The sequence below is a fragment of the Platichthys flesus genome, chromosome 12 (assembly GCF_949316205.1).
Source record: "Platichthys flesus chromosome 12, fPlaFle2.1, whole genome shotgun sequence".
Taxonomy (NCBI): Eukaryota; Metazoa; Chordata; class Actinopteri; order Pleuronectiformes; family Pleuronectidae; genus Platichthys; species Platichthys flesus.
Genome location: NC_084956.1, coordinates 14107470 through 14133341, shown reverse-complemented (window position 1 = coordinate 14133341; position 25872 = coordinate 14107470). Strand labels below are relative to the sequence as shown.

Here is a 25872-nt window from a genome sequence, read left to right as displayed (position 1 = left end):
CAACTTATGACAGTTTTAGGACAATAGACTTCTGTCCTCTTTTCGGTTCACGAGGAATAGTTGATGTGATCCCTTTTCATAAATTATAGACAGTCTGTACACAGACATGACAACACACATAGCCATCAATCAGTAGCTAACATTTGGAAAACATTTGCATTACAAGAAACCTTGAAAGTGAGTAAAGCAGATGCAGCTGCTGAAGATGAATCTATTGGAAGCCATCATTGTTATTAATCAGTCACTGTCTGGTATTGGACAGGGCAGGCAATTCTTTCTGCATATCCCTGTTCATTTCAGGATAAATATATTATTCCATATGGAATATTCAGTAAGACATTTGCAGATCCCCTTTTTTCAGCCAGGACAAATAGAGGTCATACTATACTTTGACTACTCCCAGGAAGACGTTCTGTGTAGCGGTGATGAGTTCCTCTCTGTGCTCAGCCAAACTGGGCTGAATGCTGAGTTTCTGCGCTGCCAGCAGCACATGCTCTCCAGACTCAGTGACTGACTCCAGCAGGCACGACATCTCCATCTGCAAAACTTCATCGTCTGTCTCACGTACTCGCCTGGAAGTAAAGAGCCAGGTGTTGGTCTGATAGTATACACACACAAATCAGTCTCTTACGTAATTTAAATTAGATTATATGTTGTCAAGGGATTTTTACAATCTATTGCACCTACAGTGTTACACAAATTACTCCAGTAAATGTCCCGCTGTAAGTACCTGGAGGCCACTGCTGCCATGTTCTCAGTAGCTTTAGCCACATCCTGTGCCGCCTCCTCCAGGTGGCTGAACTGCTCAGGCTCCTCCGCACTGTCACACAACAGCACCAAATGGCATAAATGACTCGCGATTGGTGCGACCACGTGCTCCACCGCTGTCGTCCTTATCAAGCCATGATCCAGTAAAGAGGACATAGTTAGCAGAGTGATACTCTCTGGTCAATAGAATGGGAGCAGCCCCACTTGTTTCCTTCTCCAGTCAGTGTGGTAGCTGTATTAATAATTCATTGTGCATTACAGGGGAGCTTGGGCTAGATGACGGTGTTTCATAGCAACTGCTGTCACCTGACCAAAGGACATTTTGCATTCTCCTTGTTGTATTGTTATGTGTACAAATGTGGCACAGCTCTTCCCTACAAGGGTTTTAATCATTATTATGAAATCAATCAACTTTTACCTTAATCATCAACTAACTGGTTAATAATTCAGGAAAGTGGGATTAGAATATGTGGGACATCAAAGCTTAGACTATAAATCTCTCTTAACGTAGATTGTTGCCTCAACTTGTAATTGAACAGTAAACTTCATAGTTTAGCAAGTTTTCAGGGAAAGTGGACGGAACAATGAATTGGGTCTTACCAAACATTGAGTTCTATGAGTAAATGGGTCGGTTATAATAGATATTTTAATAAAAATATCTATTATAACTGACCCATTTACTGCTTTAAATGAGACAAAATTATATTTGCCATAAGTTGATTGAAGCATTATTGACAATAACAGCTTGTTTAAAACAACACTATTTATCTTAGTAAAGAATTCCCTAAAAAAGTTTTTAAGGAAAAAGGGGTCTTATTGTGTATTAGAGTTTAATAATCAATTCCCAATTAGTGTTCAGAAAAGATGTTCCAAAAATTATATATATATATATACTATTATTATAGTTAGTGTTCAGTAATGTGGCCCACTTTTACTAATTCCTAAAAGTACAAAACCCACTTATATTAAAATTACATGTTATGACAGTGACAATACTGATATTACAGAAGGTAGAACGTTTATAACGATGGTGCTGTCTTCCATGCTCTTGTTATTGCCTTTACATTTACAGCAGAGCAGCCAGTAGAGAGCACCACACACCTTCAGAAAAAAAAACGGCAGACAGGAGCCATGAAATTTCACTCTAACATTTATCAACAGATAAATACATAGCTCAAACATGACTTTAAACTCATACAGCACTCTATAATGGAAATGATATTCAGTGACAGTAGTATACTCAGAACAAACCCCCAAATAACGGTGAGATTAACATTGACAACAAACGAACATAACAAAACAAAATATAACCATCACAGTTAAAATGTTACCAAAAATGTCAAGTGTCGGTTTCTCTGCATACAAGTGTGGCATCGCTTTACAGATGCAGAGGGAAGACGTGAATGTGTACAGTATATGCCATCGTGCCAGTGGAATTGAATGTTGAAATAAAGTGTATCGTATCAGTAAAAGATTCATTCAGCACAATAGAGAGTGAAGCAATCATAGTGAGCCATAAAGTGACTTAGCACTGACGTCTTAAAATATACTCTTTTTTATTCTTTGGCATTGCACATTTCAATCTGACTCAGGGCCGATTCAAAATTACCCCAAAGTCCTGAGGATGCAGGTTTTCCTTTAAAAAATTATGTTCTCATTTCATTATTTTGTAAATAAAGCTCTTTAACTGTGTCAAATAGTTAATATTCTTTTTTGAGGGACATTTGATTTAACATTTAATTCATTGTGTTCTGCAAAAACTATATTCACACTCTAGCCCGACGTTTAAAACACATAACAACCATGAACGATGATGAGCCTCGGACTTTAGTGGTGGGCAGATTTTTCGGGCGCTGACATTCCTCCATGTTGACTTAAAATGAACGTTTCCCGTGAGCCCCAAAGAGCTCGTTTATGTGTAGTGATTGAGTGCTGCACATTCCCACCTATTTTTAGGGCATTAGTCATGCCATGGGCCCCTGCAAATGACTGTAGTTGGACTCCCATCACAGACTTTCATCTGGCCGGGGAGAGTAATGTATCTCATATTTCACGTCAAAGCCCAAGACATAATAATATAATGGCAGAATTAAACAGTCGGCTTAGCTGAAGTCTGGAAAGTTTTTTTTTCTTCTTTAAGAAAAAAAAACACGATCAGGTCTTGTGTCTGGACATTTAGGGTTCCATCTAAAAAGCCAGCTGTATACCTGAGCAATAGTTCTTTGCAAAAGCAGCTTGAGCTCCAAAACCTTTTACGTTACATCCACTTCAACACCTACAAACAAGCTTAGTTAAAAGCATGACCGGAACAAATGGAATGCTAATGGTAAGTCGCAAACCTTGAAATGGGAACAGCGCCGTTTGCAGTTTAATTTACAACCCATCGTGCTGAATTTTCAGCCGTGGATAACAAAGGAAACATGGGAAATAAAAAGCATTAACTGAGAGCTCAGAAATAACAGAGGACTGTTGATTACTGCATCCTGAACAGGGGCCGAATGACCTCAGAGGGTGTTCTCTCTGGGCCTTCGCGGCCATGAGACAACTCTAAAAACACTGGTGGATGACATCAGGACACAGCGTCAATCATTGTGTGCGTGGGTGTAAAACAGAAGAATTAGCTCAGTCCGACTATCTGTGGGAGGCAGGGGCGCCCAGATGTGTAGAAGAGATATCCATAAGCCGGAAACAGCACAGAAAAGATACAATCTTTCACTCAAATCCTATACTATACTGGACAGATCTTTGGCATAAAAAGTAAAGCTGAGAAGCTTCATTCATTCTTATCAAACATCAGTGCTTTTAGGAAAACATACTGCAAGTATGTTTATAATGGCCTTCATAACCCCAGGTCTTCTCAAAGCCCAGTTTTATACAATATGGCTTAAAGTGAATGTATAAAAATAAATTTGTTATATAATGCAGCCCTGAGGGTTTTGTTGTCCACCAGTATTCATGCCGTCTCCGTACGGATGTGGGTCTCCATCAACAGCCCCGCTCCGCTGGCCTGGAGTTACCTCCTTTGAGATTAGCTGAATTCTGCAGCAAGTGTCCTCTGGCAAGCCACACTGTCACCTCAGAAGCCTGTTTCCTGGACCCCCACCCACAAAAAAAATAAGTCAAGTCTCCAAATAAATATGGAGAATATTCTTCTCTTCCACATATGGAAGACTGAAGGGCCCGGTGCCACGGTTGCGGCTGGGCCTGCGAGACCCCGTGCTATTGGATCCTTCCCGACCCAATCCCTTATCGCTTTGGCTCCTCTGGGACCCCCCCAGTGCAGGTCTCAGTGATTCTTTTCCATCCAGTCCCAGCTCTCATCGCTGTCCTTCCTGTTCTTCTCAGCCTCGATGATCTCTCTGTAGCGCCGACGGAAGAAACCCATCTGTGAAGGAATGAGAAGAAGAGTGGTGTTGGTAAAGGTGTATCTGTGGTCAGATCTGACTGCAGGGGTAAGAAACATGCAGTTTCATATTCCTCCTTATTACCTACAAATCATATTACATTAGTGCTGACCACTTTCCAAAGAGTAACATTACTTGTCAGGGTAGATTTTCCTCTCTTCAGGTGGTCAATGTTTTTTCAGACAAAACTGGATAATGTGCAACCCAGAACTCAACTGCGGGCTGATGTTATCACCCACTATTAAATTACCACAGGCATATTGATAATTGTAAATGTGTTCACTTAATGAACAGTTTGACATTATGCTTAATTGCTTTTTGCAGAGAGTTGGAAACTTAATCTTTTTTGTGAGATATGGGAGTGATATTAATCATGTAGCTCTTGAACAGAGAACAACGGTCAGAGCATATCTTAATCATTACTCTCTGAAAAGAATATTCATGGAATCCTTATCAAAAATATTAATGCTTTCTTTATAAAAAATATATTGTCTGATCCAGTGTATTAAGATTTTCATATAAAAAAATCCTGTATTAGTCAGACTACAGTGTCAAACTCTTTGTAAAATGTATGTTATCATGGGGGAACTGCTTCCTGAAGACTCGCAACAAATCCTTTTAACATCCTAAACTTTTTAAAATAAATATTAATTTCTCTCTTAATTACATTTCTGGACTCAAAAAAGAAAACATGCATGTGCTTTGTAAACTGATCAGTGTGGTAAGTGCTGGAAGGGATTGCGTTAAACCCTGTAATGGTGCATTCAGGTGCACTATGGCACATAAGATTTATGAAATTCAGCTGCAGAACAGAAACCTTTTTTTTTCTTAGTGGTCTTCTGTATTTGATTTTGCATATCTTGTAAATGCAGTGTTATTCCGCAGGTTACTGCTAGGAGTGACATTGAATGAAAATGGTTTATAAAAGTCTTATTGCAGCTGCATAATTACAACAATGACATAAAATAACTAAAGGGGCTCACTGTGATGGATTCTAATTGAAAAGGAAATCAATTAAAAACCATCATGGCATGGTATGCTTTGATAAAAACCTCCTGCATGGATGGACACAATTCAACTCCTTACCCTGTAGAAATATTCTGTTTCTCTAGGAATGTGATACTGTTTTCTGATTTCCATTAAACACACCTACAACATGCAATTGCAAAGTGTAATATAAAGGAGCTATGAAGGGAAGGAGAGGCAAGGGGAGTCTTAGCGTGTATGTAAACATAGCAGCCACACTGGGATGCCGTCTCCCTCACTGCGACTCCATTCATTTACTGTATCTACATTTGGCAAGTTTATTGATTCAGACCTGTGCTCTCCTCAGGCATTTCCTGAAAAGAGCAATACAGGACATGTGCTGCTCTTGTAAGTGGGGTTTATTTTGGCAAGGTCCGAGGTTCGGGGGGGGGGGGGCACGTATCCCAGGACCAACATTCCAAGGTTTAGTTGTGGTATTCCCATTGGAAAATGAGGCAGTGCAAAAGAAAAGGAGTTTTGTGCTAACAGGGCCTCTGGACATCAGTGTAATTGCCGTTTCCCCTTTAGATTCTTCTTTCATGTTAGTGGCATGGTGTGAATTATAGTCCACTTTGTGATTTGTCCTTGTCACGGTTGAGGTCCGGGGCTCTCTTCTTCCCTTGCCTCCATCTGTATCTGTACAACTGTATACTGTGCTGACGTCTGATGGGAGTCACAGGACTTCTGGCTTTGATACAAGTTTGTGACAACTGCATCTTATTTACTGTTGTAGCTTCAGCAAGTTCTTACCAGAAAAACCAAGCAGCCTTGTAGGTTTTCTGACTGAGGTTTTTGTTTTTTTGGGGGGGGCGATGAAACTGTACTCATGTGTTGCATTACCTTCCATAGTAGCACAGCTAACAGCAAAAAGATGAGGATTCCCACCAGCAGACTGATGGCAATGATCCAGCCCACTACGTAACCCCTTGGCTCCTGACTGTGCAGAGCCTCGAACACCAGCTGAAACACAACAAGACTCCGGTCAGTGAGTGAGTCACACTCACATACGAAACACGCAGGCAGGGACCCACACACACACACACACAAGGAGAGCACATTGAGTCATGAGTTGCTAATGATGCAATGTAGTGCAACGATAACCAAACAACAAAAACACATTTTTGTTTCTGTCTGCGTTAGCTGGCGTCAAAACTCGTGACTTTATTCAAAAGATGTAAAGCAAAGCAAAAAAAACATCATGCATCAGGTAACTAATGGAATTTATTGAATAAAGTAAACAATCAATTGATCCATCATTCAAAACAAACAAATATCCACATGGATTATTATATACTTGTTAATTATTAACAAGTTAATATCAGTTTATAGTGTACATTATCATGTTTCAAAGTAAATCTTTAACACACCCGGGTCAGGAAAAGGGTTCTATGACTTTTGTCCCGCATGCAAACACACAGCAAAGGCCAACATCTCTTAGTAGCACAAACATTTTTAATTCACATTATTAGTAACGTTCTTGGATTACTGCTAAATGTTGTACACTCGTGGTCTCCAGAGGATGAACCTTGCTGACTTTGACTCTCCCTTGACTTTTCATACAAATCTATTTTTGATTTGTTCCACTACTTTGGTTACAGGAGACATATTATGCTCACATTCATGTTCACCTTAATTAGATTATTACACAATAAAGTTTACATGCTCCAATCACTCATCAAATGTTGGTCCCTGTCACTTTACCTGGCTTCATTAGGGGGCTAGCTAGAAGAAGTATTGACAAGGCGTTTTAAAAGCTTCAAGATTAGTGATTTCTGGGGGGGAGGAGCTCAATTTACAGCCGACTTTCAGCTTTTAAACTTAATACACTGAAGAGAAGAGAAAAAGCTGAAATACTTATATTTATCCCAACATAATAGAGCCAGTTAATAAGCTTGACCATTACTCTTTCATAGTACAGTGTCAAGCATTCATATGATCAGCGTAATTCAAACTAATAAATCATCCACTCCCTTTTTCAGTTTAGAGATGCTGTTAACATGATTGGTTGAAGCTGCTTCTGAGCGTTATCTTGTAAAATCGGGAAGGTTGGGAAACTTTAAAAATAGCTTTGTTCCATAATAAATAAGAGCTGCTTAGGCCTTTTCCCACGATGACATGAGTTAACACTGACCTCCAGTTAATTTCATCAGCGACTGCTAGATAGATAGTGTTTTGCTCAACTACAATGTCATTTAATAAACTTCTATTTCAAAAAAGTTTTCTTTGTTGTTTGATTGTGTGAATTTGTCATTTCCAATACAAATACTGTCACCACTTAGTTTGATCTGATGAATTAACAGTGGTTTGACTAGAGTGAAATATTTTATTACTCACCGGTTATCCTGCACTGAATGGAAACTCCACATAGTGTCATGGAATATTTGATCGTTAATTCACTAATGATCTTGAATAAAGGTAAATAATGTGCATTCTCTGATATGTCACTCACAAGCTTGCATAATATGTCACTTCAAACAGTAGAGGGACACTTTCAGCCGATACTGAGGAACTTCACTGCTGCAAGGGCTTTGAACACAAATGTGGCATGAGAGGCCAACTGCCAAGACGAAACCGAGTGAAGATTAATCTCCGTTGAATACTTTCCCACATTAACACCTCCCCCTTCCTCCGAGCGCTGGAATCTAACCGTTGTTATGGATGCCAAAGTGCTTGCGTGATCAAAAAAGATGAAAGCTCTGCCGGTCGTTGCTCTTTGACTTTCCCGATTTAACATGTGACATCCGTTAATTCCGGGAATGTGTGGCTGAAAGCGAGGTTCATTCAACTCTGCTGTGTGATGCTAAGTTTGCAACTCGCACACTTACAGCAGATACATATGGATTTATGTGGGTTTTGTTTACATGTCATAGTCGATGAGGGGCGAGCGTGTTATTCTGCAGAAAATCCGCAGGCTTGCTGAGAGCAGCACGAGCAGGGACCACAAATCATACTTTGCAGTGTGTATTCAGGACAGTAGGGATCCTGAGGGATGTAGTCAGTGGAATGAGCACACTTATTGTGTGCTGAGAGAGTGGCATGGTTTGGATGTATTCATAGCAGGTCAGAACTTTCCAGGGCACGTCTGGAGCTCAGGGTCAGTAGAGCTGCGGCCCGGTCAGCACCCTAATCACTTATGGGATCCCACTGAGAGCCCACTGGGTGCTCAGTGTGATCATCGCATCTGATCTGTTGGGCCATTCAATCACTCAGCAAATAACAGTGGGGGCAGGGTCTGTCCTTGAACACAGCTGAGGGCCCCGAAAACAGCCAATGGAAGTGGAACCATCCATTATACCCCCAGTTCCCAGCTGTTCCCTGGAATCACATCCTTGTGCAGAGTGAAGCACATCAGCGGCTCGAGGAATGTTTAACCACAGTCTGATAGACTGTACTTATAAAAATAAATATGCCTTATATGAGCTTATTGATGTGGTGAGGTCCGAGCCCCAACCTGCCCTGGCACAGTGCCTTTGAGCAAGGCGCACTTGTTTTGCCAGCTGCTGCAGTTTTGCCCTGTGTCTTAACCTGTGACTTTGGAAAAAAAAAAATTCGATGTAATTGATTTAATCCAAGGTTTAAAGGTTCAGTTAACTCAAATTACACAAACACAATTTCTCACTTACCTTTAGTGGATATAACTTCGGTTCTATTTTACCAAGTTGTGACGATTTAATCACAGTAAACAGAAAAAAAAGGGTGAAATCTAAGTGTAGTTTAGAGCGGCTAAAGCACAATTACATTTATCTGTATTGAATTGGCCAGGAGAGCTTTAAGACCCAGCAAAGTTGACATATATATATGTCATCTTCCAAACTCAATATGATGGAACTGTTAGAAAACCCAAACAGGGAGCTAAAGTATTATATTTATTGTCCTATTAGCTACTGTTCTGGTTTTCATCGATTCCCGGGACAAACATCAAGCAGCTGAACGCTCTACTTTATTCTACAGCTAATCTTATTTAGTCTGTGTGCGGTTTTGTGTTTGATAGATTGTGTTTTTTTAGAGTTTGTCTATCTTTAAACAGTTGTGCTGCTGCTGATGAGGTGGATGAAAGCATTGCAAATCACTGAGAACAATCAAATTAAATAAATGAGATGAAAAGTGCAATAAGGTTAATAATAATAATAAGGCTTATAACACGTAGTCGCATATGTGTCACATAGTCTGAGCCATTGTTATTGTTAAAAAAAAAGTGATTAGAGCAGCTTCAAGTACTTGTTGCATAGTGAAACCAGCTTTTTGATGCTCTGGAAATACATCACAGTCATTTGGTGCATAATTAGAATAAGTACTATTGCTGTCAGTGTAGTTAGATGCCTTGACTATGATATACTCACAGAAATGTCCTCTGACAGACCATTTGGCACCTCCACTGCCCTTTCATTGACTTGCACACTGCCCCTCGTCACAAACTGGATCACCGAGGAGCTGTCCTGTGGGTTAACAGCGTTAGGATCACTGTAGTTCTAAGATATCACAACAAAATGTTCTAAAAACGAAATGTATCAAGCCAGTGACACGCTTCTTACCCTCTTAAGAATTTCAGTGTTAAGCAGAAGTTTCATATCTATGCTCAAAGCTTCTTCTTTTAACTGTGGACCCAGACTGCAGGAGACCGTCATACACGCTCTTCCAGGTCGGTCACAGTCCTTTAAAAACAACAACACAGAGTAGAGAGAGTGAGGGGATAGAAAGAAGCATGTGGGATAAACAGATGTTGTACTGCAAAAAAAAAGAAACAAAGAATTCTTCAGGGGTCGACAGTCTGTGAACTCTGAAATGTCAAAGTGCAAAGCGAGGAGCTGCATTTTTACCAAGACTTTCCGTCCTGACTTGGTGAAGAAGGCGAATATGGAGTGGAAGATGCTCTCTCTGTCCTGGGGGATGGTGCACGGTGTTGGGTTCCTGTGAAGGGTGCAGTTTCCTCGACCATCAGCCACCTGCAACGTGACAGTGGTAGAGAAAAAGTGAGTTGTGTTGACTTTAGGTCAAATCAATAGAATAGAACTCAGTAGAGTGCAGACCTCCCTCAAAACCCAACAGGCCCCTTAAATTAAATCAAGCCTCAAAGCTTGGGCCACATTACGTTACTCAGCAACACATTATAGGTATAGTTACAGTTACCAACGAGCGGCTGAAAAAAGCCTTTACCACCATGATACCACACAGAGTTTCATTTGGATCCACACAAAATTGCACAATGTTGAATGAAGTGATGAAAAATTACTGGATCTGACGGTTCTGACCAAAATTGAATGGATTCTTCCTTAGCCCATGTCCCATCCTTTCACCGAGTTTTTGAAATCGGTGTTTTTGTTTTTGTGTAATGCTCACAAACGCACAAACCAACCAAAAAGAGGGGTGAAAGCAGGACTTTTGTCACGTGGCAAAGATCGGTTTGTATCTGGGTTCAACGCCAAAGATGTGGACTCAAACAATTCTGTCGCCGAAACTAGGCCAATCCCACTATTGTCACGGGTCTCCAGTGATCACAGGAAGTTCTCCCCAACAATAAGCCTGTACCCCTCCCTGACAGCATTCCCATATGGAGTGATTTAGAGGTGTCTGTTTTACAGCCCGAACCCCCCAAGGGAACACTTCCCCTTTCCCTTCTTCCCAATCTGACCTGAAGCTCCAGAGGTGGAAATCTGCACCAGCCTTCCTCATTGTTTGCTCTTCAACCACCCAGCGTGCCTGAGCTTTAATTACCTACACTTCCTCATGTCCTGCTTTCAGCCACCATTGTTGGTGTGAGGAGTCTTAGGCTACACTAACGTTAACCTTTGGGGAGATCCCCCCACAAGCGATGTAAATAATGCAGAGTAAGCGAGAAGAACTAGAACATATAGAGCAACAGTAGCATGTCCGAACAAATGGAGGTCTGTGTAGGTACGTAATAATATCTGGCTATAAAATATGAGTGTGCAACTGTCCGGTGCACCACAGGCTTGACGTGGTGTTAACAGTGTTTATGATGTGTGGTTGGAGGCTGGGGATGGTACGGGGCAGTAGCCAGCTCCACAGGTGTCCCATTCCCGTTTCGTGCAAGCTGTCTGATCCCCTGAAAGTGATTCCAGATGGGCTCTAGGAGGGTGGGATACAGTCAACCCTGTCGGCCCATTCACAGCAAATACAATTAACAGCTTGAGCTCCCCCATGATCTACCTATATGAAAGGGCGCGAAGCAAGGGTTAAGAAAACATTTCAACCCAGTGGGAGTATTATGTTTCTTTATCTAAATGCAAATTGTTGTGGGACAAAATGGTTGCACAGCTTCAGTAGCAACGTCAACACTTTCACTTAAGATTTTCACTGGCCCGGAGGTGCCTCACACTAAGGTAATTGCCCGTGCCATGACACAGAGGCCAGGTTTAGCAGCTTTCTGTACTTAAAGGTGGAGTGGATACAAACAGCTGTGCCATGAAAGGCATGAGCTGGAGAAATACAAAAATGTGGCCACATGCAGGTGAGTAAACTAATAAATAAGGATTTGGGCGGGATAAATGATGTAGATAGAGTGCTGTTGGCATCCACCTGTGTTTCTATGATGTGGAACATATCAGCTCCGCTGCCAGCCAGCCGGTTGGGTATCCTGATGTCCACAGTGGAGCCAGGCAGCCGACTGGGCCCCTTGTTTATGGCCTGGAAGCACATCACAAAGACACAGGGCGAGGGAAAGAGAGCATATTATATATAAGAAACCGTAAAAAATTTGAAAATCCGATATACTCAGAGAAAGTTGTACCTGGAAAGTGAGATTAAGAGGCTGAAAGTTGCACTCCATGTCTTCCAGCTGGACGAAGCGCGAGGCGTCGATGGAATTTCCATAAGCAAAGGAGCTTGGTGTCACCACGCTGCAGACAACAGTGTTCAGGAGAGAGATACCAGACGATACATTACATTAAATAATACATTTTTACTCAAATACGCAATATATATCCTTTATCCTCTGTGTTGTTGTCATTAAAAAAATCTCTGGCTTCAGTCATGTTATTAGCTGGACAGCAGGGTTTTTCTTTTGGGGCTGAGATGTAAGTCATATGTGTCCAGCTTTGCTCTAAAGCCTCCCCTCACTTTAAAGACAGCACACATTGCGGCCTTATCAGATGTCAGAGTTCTACTGGATTTGGGCTGTTTTACATCTCTCTCCCGTCTCTGTGAAGCAGGGCTACGATAAAAGCGCTCAGAGATAAGGCCTTTCAAGTTGATGTGCTCCATCCTGACAAAATCCCTCCCTCTCCTCCCAGCAGATGGGCAACCAGCTCCAGTCTGGAAACATTCTTGTTCTTACCCAGTAATAGTTGTGTCAGTCTCATGAACCAGAGGGATGGAAAGATCCAAGCTGTTGTCGGAGAGCTTGTGCTCAGGGTTGGCGCTAAAACAAACAAGCAGGAATAAAGTAATTCAGGATTATTGTAAATCGATTCAAGTACAGGATTAAATTCAGAAAACATCTATGGGGAGTAAAGTCAAAACATTTATAGGGATAAAGAAGCAATTTTGTTGAAAATAAACATATTTTGGTTGGATCTTACCTTTTTGCTTGAACTAGGAACTGCAATGTGTCGTTTTTCCCTGAGAGCTTACTTGTGTCATAAATTACTGCAAAATGATACTGAAGAGAAAAAGATAGAATAAGCCAGAGTGTCATTGATTGTTCTCTGGACTGTTTTCTGTATTTTGCTGCAAGATACTGAATTTTCATCCAGATGCACAAATGCTTTCACCAGGTGGCTTCTGCACAACACTGCCACACACTCTACCGTGATAACAGCAACCTCTGTAACTGCCTGCAGGCATGTGTCAATTTAGTTCCAAATCACTCACGCGTGTGTTCTTACCTTGGTCTGTGCTCTCATGAAGGGAAATCCCACGCTGCATTTGAGGAAGTCCAATTCAATGAGTTCACAGGAAATTCCCTTCTCCTCCTGCAAAAAGACAGATAGACATGGGAGTGATAAAGACAGACAGACTGGAGACAGAGTGGGTGACAATTGTGGAAACAGAAGACATGAAGAGGAAGAGACTCAGTAGACAAGACTCAGACTGGAAAGGGGCACAATCAGTTCTGATAACAGGAGAGAAGCTTTGGCAATGGCTTTGGATTGTAAACTCAATGCAAATCTCACACTTCATGTCATTGACTACACTAGTGCAGTGTCTGTTTTAAACCTGCCTGTGTTAATGCTCGGGAGATATGTCAGAATTATTCATTGTGATTAGTGAGACCTCCGTCAGTTTTTATTGCGGATGATGTGTGCAGAGTTTTTAATAAACAATGGTGCAGAGTGAAAACTCTGTGTTTATCCTACCTGGTTTATCTGCAATAAAGATTATATAGTCAAAGTTTTTAATTAACAGAATTTGCCTTATTACTGTTTAAGTGATGCTTATAAGTTTGAATGATTTACTGAGCTGGTGTCATTTTTGCATATATATTCCACGTTTCAGAGGTGAGTTAAGCATCTGAAACAATCATCAGAACCAAGTTCACAACTTTCCAAAATAAAAGTTCTGCATTTCAGCTCGATAGAAAGCATTGCAGGAACAAAGCAAATGTTGTGCTCTTACTTAGTAGAGTCATTGTAAAGAGGAAGTGATTAATGAATGTCGCTGCCATGATGATCAGCATCTGCGACTCTTGTGAGAATTGAACGTGTCACTTGTCCAAATCACACCAAATCTGACAGACGTTGTGGATTAGAAGAAGGTACATACATACATGACAACAAAAAAAAAGTCTTTAGCTGCAGCTTTAAAAAACTGCACATAGACCCACCCCGGACACCATTTACAGTATGAGCAAAGTTTAAAGTTAGATAAAAACCTCACGTATTAAAGAACAGGGTCTCATATCACATTGAAGTTCCAAATTAGGTTAAATGAAGAATGTACAGAGCAGTGATGGCACACACACTTCCTAGCAGGAGTGTAATTGGCCGGCCTCCAGGCTGTGTGTTTGGAAGCTTGTCTAAACAAAATGGAGCTTCACCGGCTGCGCTGTGTAAACACTCGGGCCTTGACCCTGCGAGGGGTAAGAATTCTTTTAGCGAGAGAGTCCGCTGGGAGTCTGTCAGCTGAGCTTGTGTGCTGGGAGCGGGAAAGAGGGCAGCGATGCTTTAAAAAAAGTGAAATAAAGAAAAGAAAAGAAGAGACAGATGGGTGCGTCTGGAAGATTTAGTAAGGGGCTTAAGGTAAGTCATACAAAATATATGCATTCTTGTTCCGCTGCCCAGTGTCAGCCTGTGTTTAGAACATGTTTCCAAATGTGATTAAAGAGGTGTGAAGGTTGTCTCTGCTGACATATCTAGAGGTGCACAGCATCATCTGCACTCCCATTCCCCTTATTCAGCAGATTCAGGGGGTGTGGCTGTGCCTTCAATCTTCATTAAGTCATCTTAAAAAAGCAGCGTCGACCTTTTGCATGGAGACTAGAGCAAGACCCTCAGGGGGTGGTGATGGTGGCGGGGGGGGGGCGGGGGCCGACGGCTCACAACTGGCAATGATGGAATTCACTCTATTTCCTGTATTCCTGCATGCTGCTGTGCAAACACCGCCTGTCCCTTGGGGCTGGGCAGGATCTGGGGAAGTCGGCCTGTTTACCCATCACCCACCTGACACCCCCCCTGAGAGGGAGCAGAGCACTCAGGACATGCAGTCAGTTTGTGTTGGGCCTCCAAAGGACAAAGTCTGTTTGTTCAGCACTTCTTCACTTTCTTTCCCTTTGCTCACTTTCTGTCTGTGTCAGGAACAGATGCATGCTGGGCTTTTCACAAATGGCAGCACCGTTAAGTATCACAGCGGGCTTGTTTACTTCTGCTCTGGTGTCAGCTGAAGCCTCTGCTGGAGCAGTGTGTCAGTGAGGATGACGATTCGCAGGAGGCCCGCTCTCTGAATCTCCTGCTCCGTCACACAGACTGTATATAAAGATCTTGTCTTGGTTTAGTCTTCATGCTCCATCCAGTCCTGTTAGATCTGACATCGGTATTTGTAAACATGGCTTTACTTTGCTCAACCCTTTCCAAATCAAAGTCATCCCATTCTTTTATTTACACTCCTCACACAGGTATATGTCTCAGCTGCATTCCCTATTTCTGGGCCTTTCACCACAATGCTCCAACTTTTAAATCACCATGTGTCGGCAGCAGAACAAATATTCAAACTCTCTGTACTCTCTTTACTAAAGAACAAGCTGTAATACCACAACATAATAATATTTGTTTAGCGGTCAAAGGTTAGCACAAGTAAACAAAAGCATTATCAGCTAAATGCAGGATGCATTGGAGTGTTAAATGTTAAAGTAGACTCATGTTCTGCAGTAGGTGATGAAGCTTTAAAAAAAACACTGAAAACAAATGTATTATTTTGTCTCACCATGTGCACAGTAAAGTTTTGTTGTTTTTTATGCTTGTAGTTATTATGCTTCACTTATTTCTGGTGTTATTTTATTTATATGAAGCACATTGTTATTTTGACCTGAGAAAACAGATGTATTAAATAAACTTTACTTTCTTGCTTGCTTATATTAAGGAAGAAGTCCCCTTATAGAGATGTATACACAATATTTATACACCAATAGTTTAAAATGCTTGGTTGAGTTGATGAAAATTAAAAAAACTATTGACTAATGTAATACTGACATGGAAGAATAGAAAAAAGCTTTTTTTGAATCACTTTATAGATTTGTTATAGTCCTGTAACGTATAAAGTAAGTTTGAATTTCTTTAGATAAAAAGAAGATGCACTGTAGGTGAGTGTAAATTTGTTGGGGCCTTGTGATACAAAGAAGAGAAGGGCCGAATGCATTGGCATGACACAGAAATATAAGCTATATATATGTACAAACACCTATAAATAAAAAAAAAATTGAATATGACCCAGTCATGTCACATTAACGTATATAACTGCATTCTTAACCTCTGCCAAAAAAAACATCAGGCCAGAGCTCTTTCTCTAAAACGACAGACGACTCAAATATTTCGGCGATAAAAAAATGAAAACACAGGAGCTGGTGCGGGGGAGTGGAGGCTGTGGCTCCTGAAACCAATTCACCGCCGCAGCTCTCTGACAGCTTGTGTTGCAAGAACAACAGAGGAAGTAACACGCCCCACTGTTGAGAGAGCAGGAGAGGAGAAGTCCATGCTCCGCTCACTGGTGCAAAGGCCACGGGGGCTGATTCTAACTTTCATTTCAAGCTCTGGCTTCTCCAGCAGTAATTAGAAATGTCTAACAGGAGCATATGGCAGCAAATCTGCCCGGTGGCCTCTTTGTCATCTCCTCACTTCCTGTCCCCTTTGTGCAGCAGGTCCGTCCCGACTTATCAGTTTCCCCAAACACAACAAGCCTCTGTGGCTCCTGGAAACCCGACACTTAATGTGAGCCTGGGTAAGTAGATTAGCTATGAAACGGAGACTGAAGCGCTGTTATTCTAATATTTGCCTGCAGCATGTATTCTATATAAATTCAATTTCAGCTTTGTTGGGGGGTTTTAAATCATGTCACGAGTTCGGAGCTTGACAGAGATGGTCCTATCCATCACTGGGGGGGGCGAGCCAGCTGGAGGATAAACACGGGGTCCATTATGGGAAGGGGGGGGGGGGGCCCTGCTGATTGATGTGGCCCCTGCCCTGCAGTATCTGAGCTGCTGAACCCATGCAGGGCGCTTTCTGACGTGGCGTCTCTCTCTGTCAGCTGCGAGCCGATCTGCTGCTGCTCTTTGCAACAAGTGAGCAAACAGACGTGAGGCGGAGGCAGAGGTGGGCGCTGTGAAATCCATCCACAGGCAGTGAAAGGAAAATCAATCAGGTTTAACGTGGGATGGTAGGGGGCAGATAGTTCTTTAACAGACTGTTGTTCCGTTAGAGGTCGACGAGTGTGAGGAGCAGGTTTGATCAATACCTGGGAAAAATTTGCAAACCTACTCCATTGGTCTTTTATGACATTCCCTATGATGCCGGTGTCACCCCATGAGACCCTGACTTTATGAGGGGAGTTAATCCCCTGGGGCTGGTGACCTCCAGGAAATAAAAGCCCAAACTTCCTACGAGAGTCACTCTCTCACTCTCCTGCTCTCCAACAACCTTAGGTTTTGTTCTCGTTGTATTTTAACTTCACATCCCAAACTCTGGTCTGTTGGTCAAGCCACCTTTCACACCTGTAAGTTGGTTCGGACAAACTGAAAAGTCCAAAGGTCTGGACCAAAACGAGGTGTGAAAGCTCCCTGACACGTAATCATATGTTCTATTCATTTTACATCTGTGTCGTTTTTGTCATGACAACATGAATAACGACATTGGAACAGTGCATGCATGAAGCTTGAGGTAATAAAAATAACGGGATTTGTTCTCATGCACACAGCTCGTATGTTTCAGACACGCTGCGTCTGTCTTGTACGATTCAGAGAAGCCTACGACAGGTCAGCCAGAGGAGCTGATGTCTGACATGCGACAGCTGCAGTTCCTGCTGCTGTGGCTCGCCTGCTCTTTATCCTTTCATCGGGGCTGCGTTTATGGCTCAGACACGGCTTTAAATCCAACTGTCCTCTCCCAGATCTCCCAGATTCTACGCTTCACTGTTTAGGCTGCGCTCCTGACATATAATCAGTCTTTTTTTTTTTTTTTAAATAAACCATCTTTGAGAAAATGGACGTCCCCAGTGGAAAAACTAAAGATATTCACCTGAGTGTGTAAAATATGGTCACATGTAACATTTCTACTTTGGGTTCAGCTTTCAGGAATTAACATGAGCACAAGAAAAAAAACAATCAACAGCTGATTCCCCAAGAGCCACAACTGACCTTCTGCCAGAAGTTGATGTAGAAAACCTCTCGGGTGAAGTTGAAGTAGATGTTGGTGTCGTAGGCGTCGTCTCCAGCGTTGGAGATGGTCAGGTTCAGAGAGACGTTCCTCACTCCGCCAAGGGCTAAGTGGGGTTTGCTGTAAAGCCTGATGGGGAAATGAAGTAAACAATTTCAGAAAATAAACAAACTGCTTATAAATAAATGCGGGATGTTAAAGGAAGGGAGAGGGCAAATATTTCTATCAAGACGGCATCTGAGTTTGTTTTACTTTGAGGAGTAAACAAAGAGAAGTGATCTTCAAGTAGTAATAAATGTTGCAACTGGTTACCATGACAGACGTAAACCTTTACTAAACTCATACAGGGAGCAGATGATCCACAATAAAAAAGAAAGGGAACTCCCTAGCTATGGAAAAACATATGGATATCCTCCAAGCATGTGTCATGGCTCCACTACCCACACCCACATGGCCTATGACGTCAGCTTGCACTGGAAGAAAAGACAAAGGCAGAGAATTTAAACAGTGAGGTCAGAGGTTGTTGTTTTGTTTTTTTACCCAGAAAGCAACAGTTTCCCATGAAGCCTCAAGTCTGCGGCGCAGTCGTCCGACAGGCAGTTCTTCTCGAACCACGTCTGGAGAGGAAACAGCAAAGTACACAGTTCAGATGAGCTCATGCTCACAACCCACCAACTCCATGTTCAGACTAGGGGGCAGTGTTGTGCTGATGTTGGAGCCATACAGCAGAAGGGCCAAGACTCTTTGACTCTCTCTTTTAATTAGTCGCAGGGTGGTCTTTGGTTTGAGGCTCAACCCTGAAAGGGAACTCGCAGTTGAGCGTTCGACTTCGATGAGTTTCAGATGAATGGATTCTGTAGCTGCTGAGAGACGCAAATCCCGCCGCTTTAGCGAGAAGTGCAGACAGTGGGGGGAAACACATGTGGGGCAGGTTAGAGGTGGTTGCAAAGCAAATAAATGAACCGGTCTTTTTTGGATTCCACTCAAGAAAAGCTAACACAGACAATAATAAGCTGGTAACTAACACTGAATCATTATAACCTCAATTTTGAGCTATTTCCTTCATTCCTTCTGTGGCGCTGCAAGGTGTCAGGTGTGGGCGAGGGGTTCACGTTCAGAAGCAGCTGAGGTGATGAACTGTATCAGGATTGATTGAAAGCAACTGGGATCCTCTGAGTACAGGAGGAGGATTAACGTTAAACAAATGCTGTTGTAAGTCGTGTGATATCAATCTTAATAAAAATGCAGAATGATACATTAGCTGGATGAAGAAGCTTCGGTCTGGGGAAAGAAATCCTCTTTGATGCCTGTCTTGCTCAGAACAATAAATGAGCTACATGATATTAGGGCTAGAATGTTTTTTGGTCATCCCTACACATCTTTAAGACCTATTTTTCAGAAGCTACATTTAAAGTTTGGACACTGAATATCTACGTGCTACTGATCGTTATTTCACCTCATTCCTCACTGCGATCTTGTTTCCTTTCCTCCATCGCAGCACAGGCGTGAGCGCGGGCAGGTCTCGCTCCTGGTGTCCGGCCAGCACGTGCTTCCCGAGGCTGTACGCCACCTCGAACGTGATGGCGGTGAACACGTCCTTCACGTCTTTCTGCAGGGAACATGGACAAACATAAAAGGTCTAATCCAACGAACACATACACAAAACTGTTAAAACTAATCTCAACCTCAAAGCAATGACTTGTGAGAGCCCTGGGCGATTATAGCAATTCAACATCTTTCTCCAATTGACACTGGGCGCACACACAGATTGCACTGCAGATTATGAGATCACACAGTCGGGATATAATGTTATCAATCACCGAGCCAGAGATCCACATGGATGATTGCACATGTAAGTCAACGATAAACCACAGAATCATCTCTACTGGTTTTAATGGCCGTGCGACACGACTCATCAATTACATCAGACTCCTTTTGCTGAAGCAGTAGAATGAGGGCCACCGTTCTCGGCAGAGCGAACACATGGACCTTCTTATAAAATAAAAACCTGCTGGCACTGCCTCTGAGAGCTATCTGTGCAGTTTCTGGCAGCTCCATGTGAGACCACAGAAGAAGTGTTGGATTTGGCATGCGTCTTGGAAACAATGCAGACAAAATGAAAACCGAGCTTGAACGTGATCAAACCCCATATCTTCATTAGATGACAGCGCTGAAATAAAGACATGGGAAAAGCAGATACGAATGTTGCTTTTTCGTCTCTCCTTTCTATCACAGCTCCACTCGGCTCTTTGAAGGCCGCTCGGTTGGTCTCACTCTGAAAGTGATGCCTAGAAGCTGCCGCTATCATACAGCGGGCAACCTGTGCCCCTCTGCCCAACTGATGTCTGCCGACACGGAGCCGAACCCACAAGGTCAACACAAAGGGCTTCCCTGTGTTTTCGGCTGGCCACTCGTACTTTTGCCCTTTCTCTCTCTTTTGTCTGTTATCAGAGTGTTTTTCCACCCATCCTCTTTGGCAGGGCCGGTCGGCTTTGAACACATTTAGGCAACAGCAGCGGAGGACCCACCCAACTCATCAACAAGTGAGGGAGTTACAGCAGGAAGGAGCGGCCGTCAGTGCAGGACATGAGTAGACAAAAACAGAAGGTTTGGGGCTCATTTGGGAAACGGTGCTGCACACAGATAAAACATGCTGCGTTTTCTGAAATAATGAAAAATCTGATTTTCATTATTAGACTGACAGACAAAAATATGGCTAAATCATTGTAAGTGAATCGGTTTTTCTTTTGATTAATCAGTTTTTAGTTTAACTGAGAACTTTTCTGGGAGTTTTAAGTGCAAAACCTAAAGATATTCACTTTTCTTTCAAAAAAGATCAGAAGACTGCCAATATGCATATTTGAAAAATGTATATATTTATTTTTTGTTGATACTCTAAAGATATTTTTGCAGTGCAAACATAAGATGGGAGAGAGAATCAGGAGGACTCGCAGCAAAAGGCTATGTTGGAACCAAACCTTTGGCCCTATTCAAGAGGACTAAAACCTCCGACCTGACCCATTTTGAGCGTCTGCAGCCATTCCCAGCTCTGTGGGGCTGAACTCTTCACACAGCAGCGCTTTGACCTTCATGTTAAAATCACAATGTTAACATATTCACAATGACAGCGCTAACAAGCTGATGCTGAGCAGGTATCAGCAGCAGCTGAGTCGACAGCAGTGTACATTTTTGTCCGGCTTTGCAGTACGAAATCCTCTCAGCAGTCAGCTCACACGACTCCGATAAGAGGCAAAAACAGTTATCAGTCACTACCTGCACTGCTTAAGACTAGAATTGGTATCACAGTACATTTTAACCATATATAGGCTTATAATGCTTCCAGTTAAGCAGAGTGGACAGTGGACAGAAAAAGGCGAGAGCATTACCCAGTTACCATATCAGTTATTTCTGCACCAGAAAAGGATGTTTATTTTGCAATGATCGAATTGTGTGATAATAATGTAAAGAGATGTAAACAATTAAAGACTCACTGCTTTCCCTCTGAGCAGTGATTTTCAGTGTAACTTTACCAAGGGGAAATTAAATCATTGTTAAAAATGTGATGTTTCTGTCTTGAAAAACTAATGTTTAAAATAAGGATTCTATATGCTTGAAGCGGATGCTTTATAGAGAAGTACCTTATATTGTTAAATATAAGTCAAATGTAGTTAGACAAGACAACGATAATCAATATGTGCAGGATAATCAATTTCTATTAAAGACAATACCAACTACTATTTATCTTAATAAACTTGGTTAGATCTGCAGTTTTCTTGTAACCAGCAGATACGGTTGTAAACTTTTTATGTCCTACTTGTTCTTTGGAGTTAATCTTGGGCCCAAACTACCCACTGAAACAGTAGCAGTGGTCAAGTAAGGCTGGGTAACAAAGCTCTTAAAAAGTCATTGACCTCACATCCATCCCTGGAGTACGATCCATGCCTCATTGGACTTACAGAGGTGGTGTTGTTCTGCTAGTGTGTCGGCTCAGCTGGGAGGTAACATGACATAGTGTGGGAGTCAGCGCTGGACAGGAGGTGGTAGACTATGCGTGGCACTGGCAGACTCCTCAGCCTCAGTTGGCCATTAAAGCAGAATGCCTGAAATGGCCCCTGTCCTCTGGCCTCCGAGTGAACTGACCCCCTGGGAGTTCGCTGCTCGGGTCTCCAGCCCCAAACTCCCACCGCTTATCTCACATTTTCACAGGCCACAGGGGAACCGAAGGGCATAATGACCTGAAATGAAATGTGTGTTTGCACAATCTCACTCTTTAAGAGGGACTTTTATGCACAAGTAAACAGGCCCAATCCTTCCATTAAACCAGTTTGACATTGAGGGTTTTCCACATTTTTTAACAGAGCATATGTTATTATAAAGATACAGGATGGTTTTCTTCTTGAAGCACAGATTGCTCACTAACTGGGGAGCCCCCAAGACTCACAGCGGGCTCAAACTAAAAGTGTCGGCGGCTGTTCAGTAACACTTGGCCCTAAGTTTTTATTATCCCTTTATCAATGCGGCCATTTGCCCCGTCCCGCATTTACCCCCTGCTCCTCTCATTTACTACCTCCCGATCCTGCTTTTAATTCGTTTATTTATGGAACATAGGAATTCCTGAGCTCCAGCTGAGAAGGGAAACGGCTGGTGTTAACTGCCTGCCACACATTATTTAATGGGAAGAAACTGAACAACTGCTCCTTACATGACGGGGAGTTCACAAGAGAAAACTTTGTCACAGGTCATTTTCAGCTCAAAGGCTCCCACTGGTTTACTACACATTCAAACATAAAGGCAGCAGGGTGTGTCCCTGATCTCAGATCACACAGAACAATGCTGGGATTTATGCTTCTTAAAGGTCAGAACAACGAGAGTGGACACATGAAACAGCAGGTTTATATTAGTTTTTAACAGTTTTAAAGCAACAGTATATGATAATTGAAAGATATAAATAAAACATCCTTCCTTTTACATATGATAGATGTACGATAAAGTTAACTAATGTTAGCCAATGTAAGATAAGATTAAAATAGATCTGTAGTTGTGTTCATTAATGACTGTGTCAAGTGCTTTGAGAAGCAATCGACCAATCAGAAGCCTGTAGGCGGATTTTACAATGCTGACGTCGTGCAGTTTATGTGATTCTTTCTGTAAACAGACTGTATATAAAGATGGACGCAAAAGTAGAGCCAAAGTGTCTTCAACACTAGTGGCTGGCTGCTGTATGGGTAATACTATACTTGCCTCCTCCATGTTAATGAATGGGACATGGGCCAAAACTAAAAAGTAAAAATACAGACAGCATCAAATGTCTATCATTGTAGGTGGTTCCTCTCATATTGATCTATGTTCATTTGCTATTTTTTCCAAAAGTTTTTGTTTTGATTAGTTGTTTGATGTGATAAATAAGACTCAAGATAGCTGAGACCTACTCCTGATTGGTTGAATGTGTGTATCGGCGCAACTTCAATACCGCGGCTCCATCCCTTGATCTCATCTGTGCCCACTGTTTCCAAATGACGCCATTAGCCCAAGAAATATTAGCATTAGTATCTACAATATTTTGACTCGTTTTGTGGATAGTTGGAGGATAAAGAAGTGTTTGATTTAACAGTGTATGTTTCAGTCCCATTCATAATGTCGGGTGCATGTATTTCTGTGAGAAACTTAAAAAATACTGCCAGTAGAAAAGGTACATTTCCGGCATGGTCACTTAGAAAATGTATAATTATTGGTTCCAGTCACACAACTGGAGATGCCAGCACACTCAATAGGAAGCGGCTGTTTTCCAGCAGTTTCCAGCGTTCTTTGGAAACTGTAAATTCTCAACAATGGGTTGAAAATCTGCATGGACAGCAGTTGGGAACATTAATGACTCACTTGATACAAACTCTTCCTCCCAGAATGCATATTCATTTAGTTAACTCATGGCATGGAGGACAGCTAGCTACCCCTGCATATTTTGAAAGAAAACAAGTGGGAGTTAAACCTTCACCTGGCAAAGATCTCTGTGGAACAAGGTCTTTGCCAATATACTATCTCTGTGTTTATCTTCACACTCAGGACTCATTTATTTAATACTGCAGGGGCTGAATTCGCCCCCCCCTTTCCAGCCATTCTTTCCCCTCGATTTCCCTCTCTGCAGCATATATGACTTTTTCCCTGCTTGCGTCTGTTTTTGAGAGCATACACACTGCTGGTGCATGAATGAATCTGGCTAAGTTGAACATATTTGATAGATTTCACCCTGAACTCTGGTTGAGCTGCAGGAGTTATTCTCCGCTGCTGCGAGCTCTGATTCTCTCACATGTTAATCTGATCAACAAGATGGCAACGTACCAAGCTGCCCCCTTCATGCAGAGCAGCTCCAGCGTGGTGGGTGACTGGAGGATGACGTCAGGCTGCGAAACCCTCTGATCCTCACTTTAAACGCACCACGCTTGGCTGCAATGCACAAGAGCCCCTCTCTCAGCCAAACCATTCTCTGAACAGCGTACAGCCTAAGGGGCTCGGTCACAGGAAGTCTTTATTAACTTGTGAAGCAAACGTGCACACAGCACTCCTTTTAAGGACGGTGCGTGTTTGGATGACTTGCAGGTTGAGGCCATTTCATTCAAGGGCTAAACTCCAGGGATTCTTGGTTTGAATGGAAAAAGCTTTTTAGCTAAGTGATGACTTGGTTCAGCCTGTCAAAGGTTGGGGTTTAGTGTGTTTACTGAGACTAATGGAGACAACTTGAAATTGAAAGCATTTACAGTAACTGCAGCACATTAAAGACGTCCTTGAAAATAGACAAGACTGTTAATGCAACTCAGTGTGTATCCCTCTGCTGTATTGACTGGATGTCAAACCATACTGTAGCAGCTGCTCAGCTCTGAATAGGTTAGCAGATGTTGGGACGTTTAGAATGACAAACTACGTAGGAGCAGGAATGAGTATCATTGCATTGTTTTTAGCTAGAAACCTTTTTTTGGAGAGGTCAACTATAAACAGCTTCACTCAGTTAGTGAAAACGATCCCCTGTTCTCCTAAATCTCTCTCGTCTCGTGTCTTGACAGAAAGATCAGAGTCTTTACATGCTTCGCTTTGACACCACGGCTCCTTGAAACAACAGATCATTCATTCTTAAATCTGGACATTGCCCAGCCTCATATTCAACAGTCTATTGGTTTGATCCTCTCTTACTTGATTGAGAGTGATCCTTAGTCTCCTGGTGTTGGCAGTGATGGGATATTAAAAACAATCTGAATACCTTCTTCAAGGACATTGTCAAGGACTTCTGAGTAAGACTGAATGCAGCTGCATCTCAATGTGGTGATTTTTACTGTTAAAGTCCTCAAGTGCCCATTCTATTGTTTTGTTATATTAGCTGTGCTTGCTTTCATTTCCTGTGTCCACTCATGGGCTGTTCTGTTCTTTAGTATTAAATACTCTTTTGGGAAGCAGCAGAACAGAACCAGACACTGACATATTCCCACCATATAAGCTGATATTGTGAACCTATCCGCAAATTAAATTAAACAGAATTTCATATTTATCATATTCAATACTTAAAGTGACCTGATTTATTTGGAATAATGTTTGTGGCCTCCAGGCAAATCTAGGTCCAAAAGTCCCTCCCCTATTTTCTATATTTTGGTCTCCGCCGTCTCCATCAACTGATTGTTTAGGGAAACAATTCCATAGGGAAATATCTGGTTCTTTGCCCGCTAAAGGCTCTACTAGGTTCAGTATAGGTAGACACTAACATTATCTGCCTGCCACTTGGTCCAGGGCATGTGAAGCACAGTCAGTGTATCAGAGCTGCTTCAATGAAAACAGCTGCAGCAGTGGTGAGAGTGACATAAAGCAGTAGGTCG

At 42.2% G+C, this 25872-nt stretch overlaps 1 protein-coding gene across 1 annotated transcript in view; it reads right to left on the bottom strand.

Annotated features, from left to right (window-relative positions):
* Positions 1-1900: 1900 nt before the first annotated feature.
* The window catches only part of itga9 (integrin, alpha 9), a 50796-nt gene continuing 26824 nt past the window's right edge, over positions 1901-25872 (bottom strand). Inside the window, exons 16-28 of the mRNA XM_062400789.1 lie at positions 19473-19625; positions 18557-18633; positions 17998-18145; positions 13043-13129; positions 12737-12816; positions 12493-12576; positions 11947-12055; positions 11736-11843; positions 10016-10141; positions 9731-9850; positions 9539-9634; positions 6039-6158; positions 1901-4153 (exon numbers count right to left, since the gene is read on the bottom strand). Of these exons, the coding sequence (XP_062256773.1) occupies positions 4055-4153; positions 6039-6158; positions 9539-9634; positions 9731-9850; positions 10016-10141; positions 11736-11843; positions 11947-12055; positions 12493-12576; positions 12737-12816; positions 13043-13129; positions 17998-18145; positions 18557-18633; positions 19473-19625 (1407 nt within the window). The 3' untranslated portion in view covers positions 1901-4054. The remainder of the gene's footprint in view (positions 4154-6038; positions 6159-9538; positions 9635-9730; positions 9851-10015; positions 10142-11735; positions 11844-11946; positions 12056-12492; positions 12577-12736; positions 12817-13042; positions 13130-17997; positions 18146-18556; positions 18634-19472; positions 19626-25872) is intronic.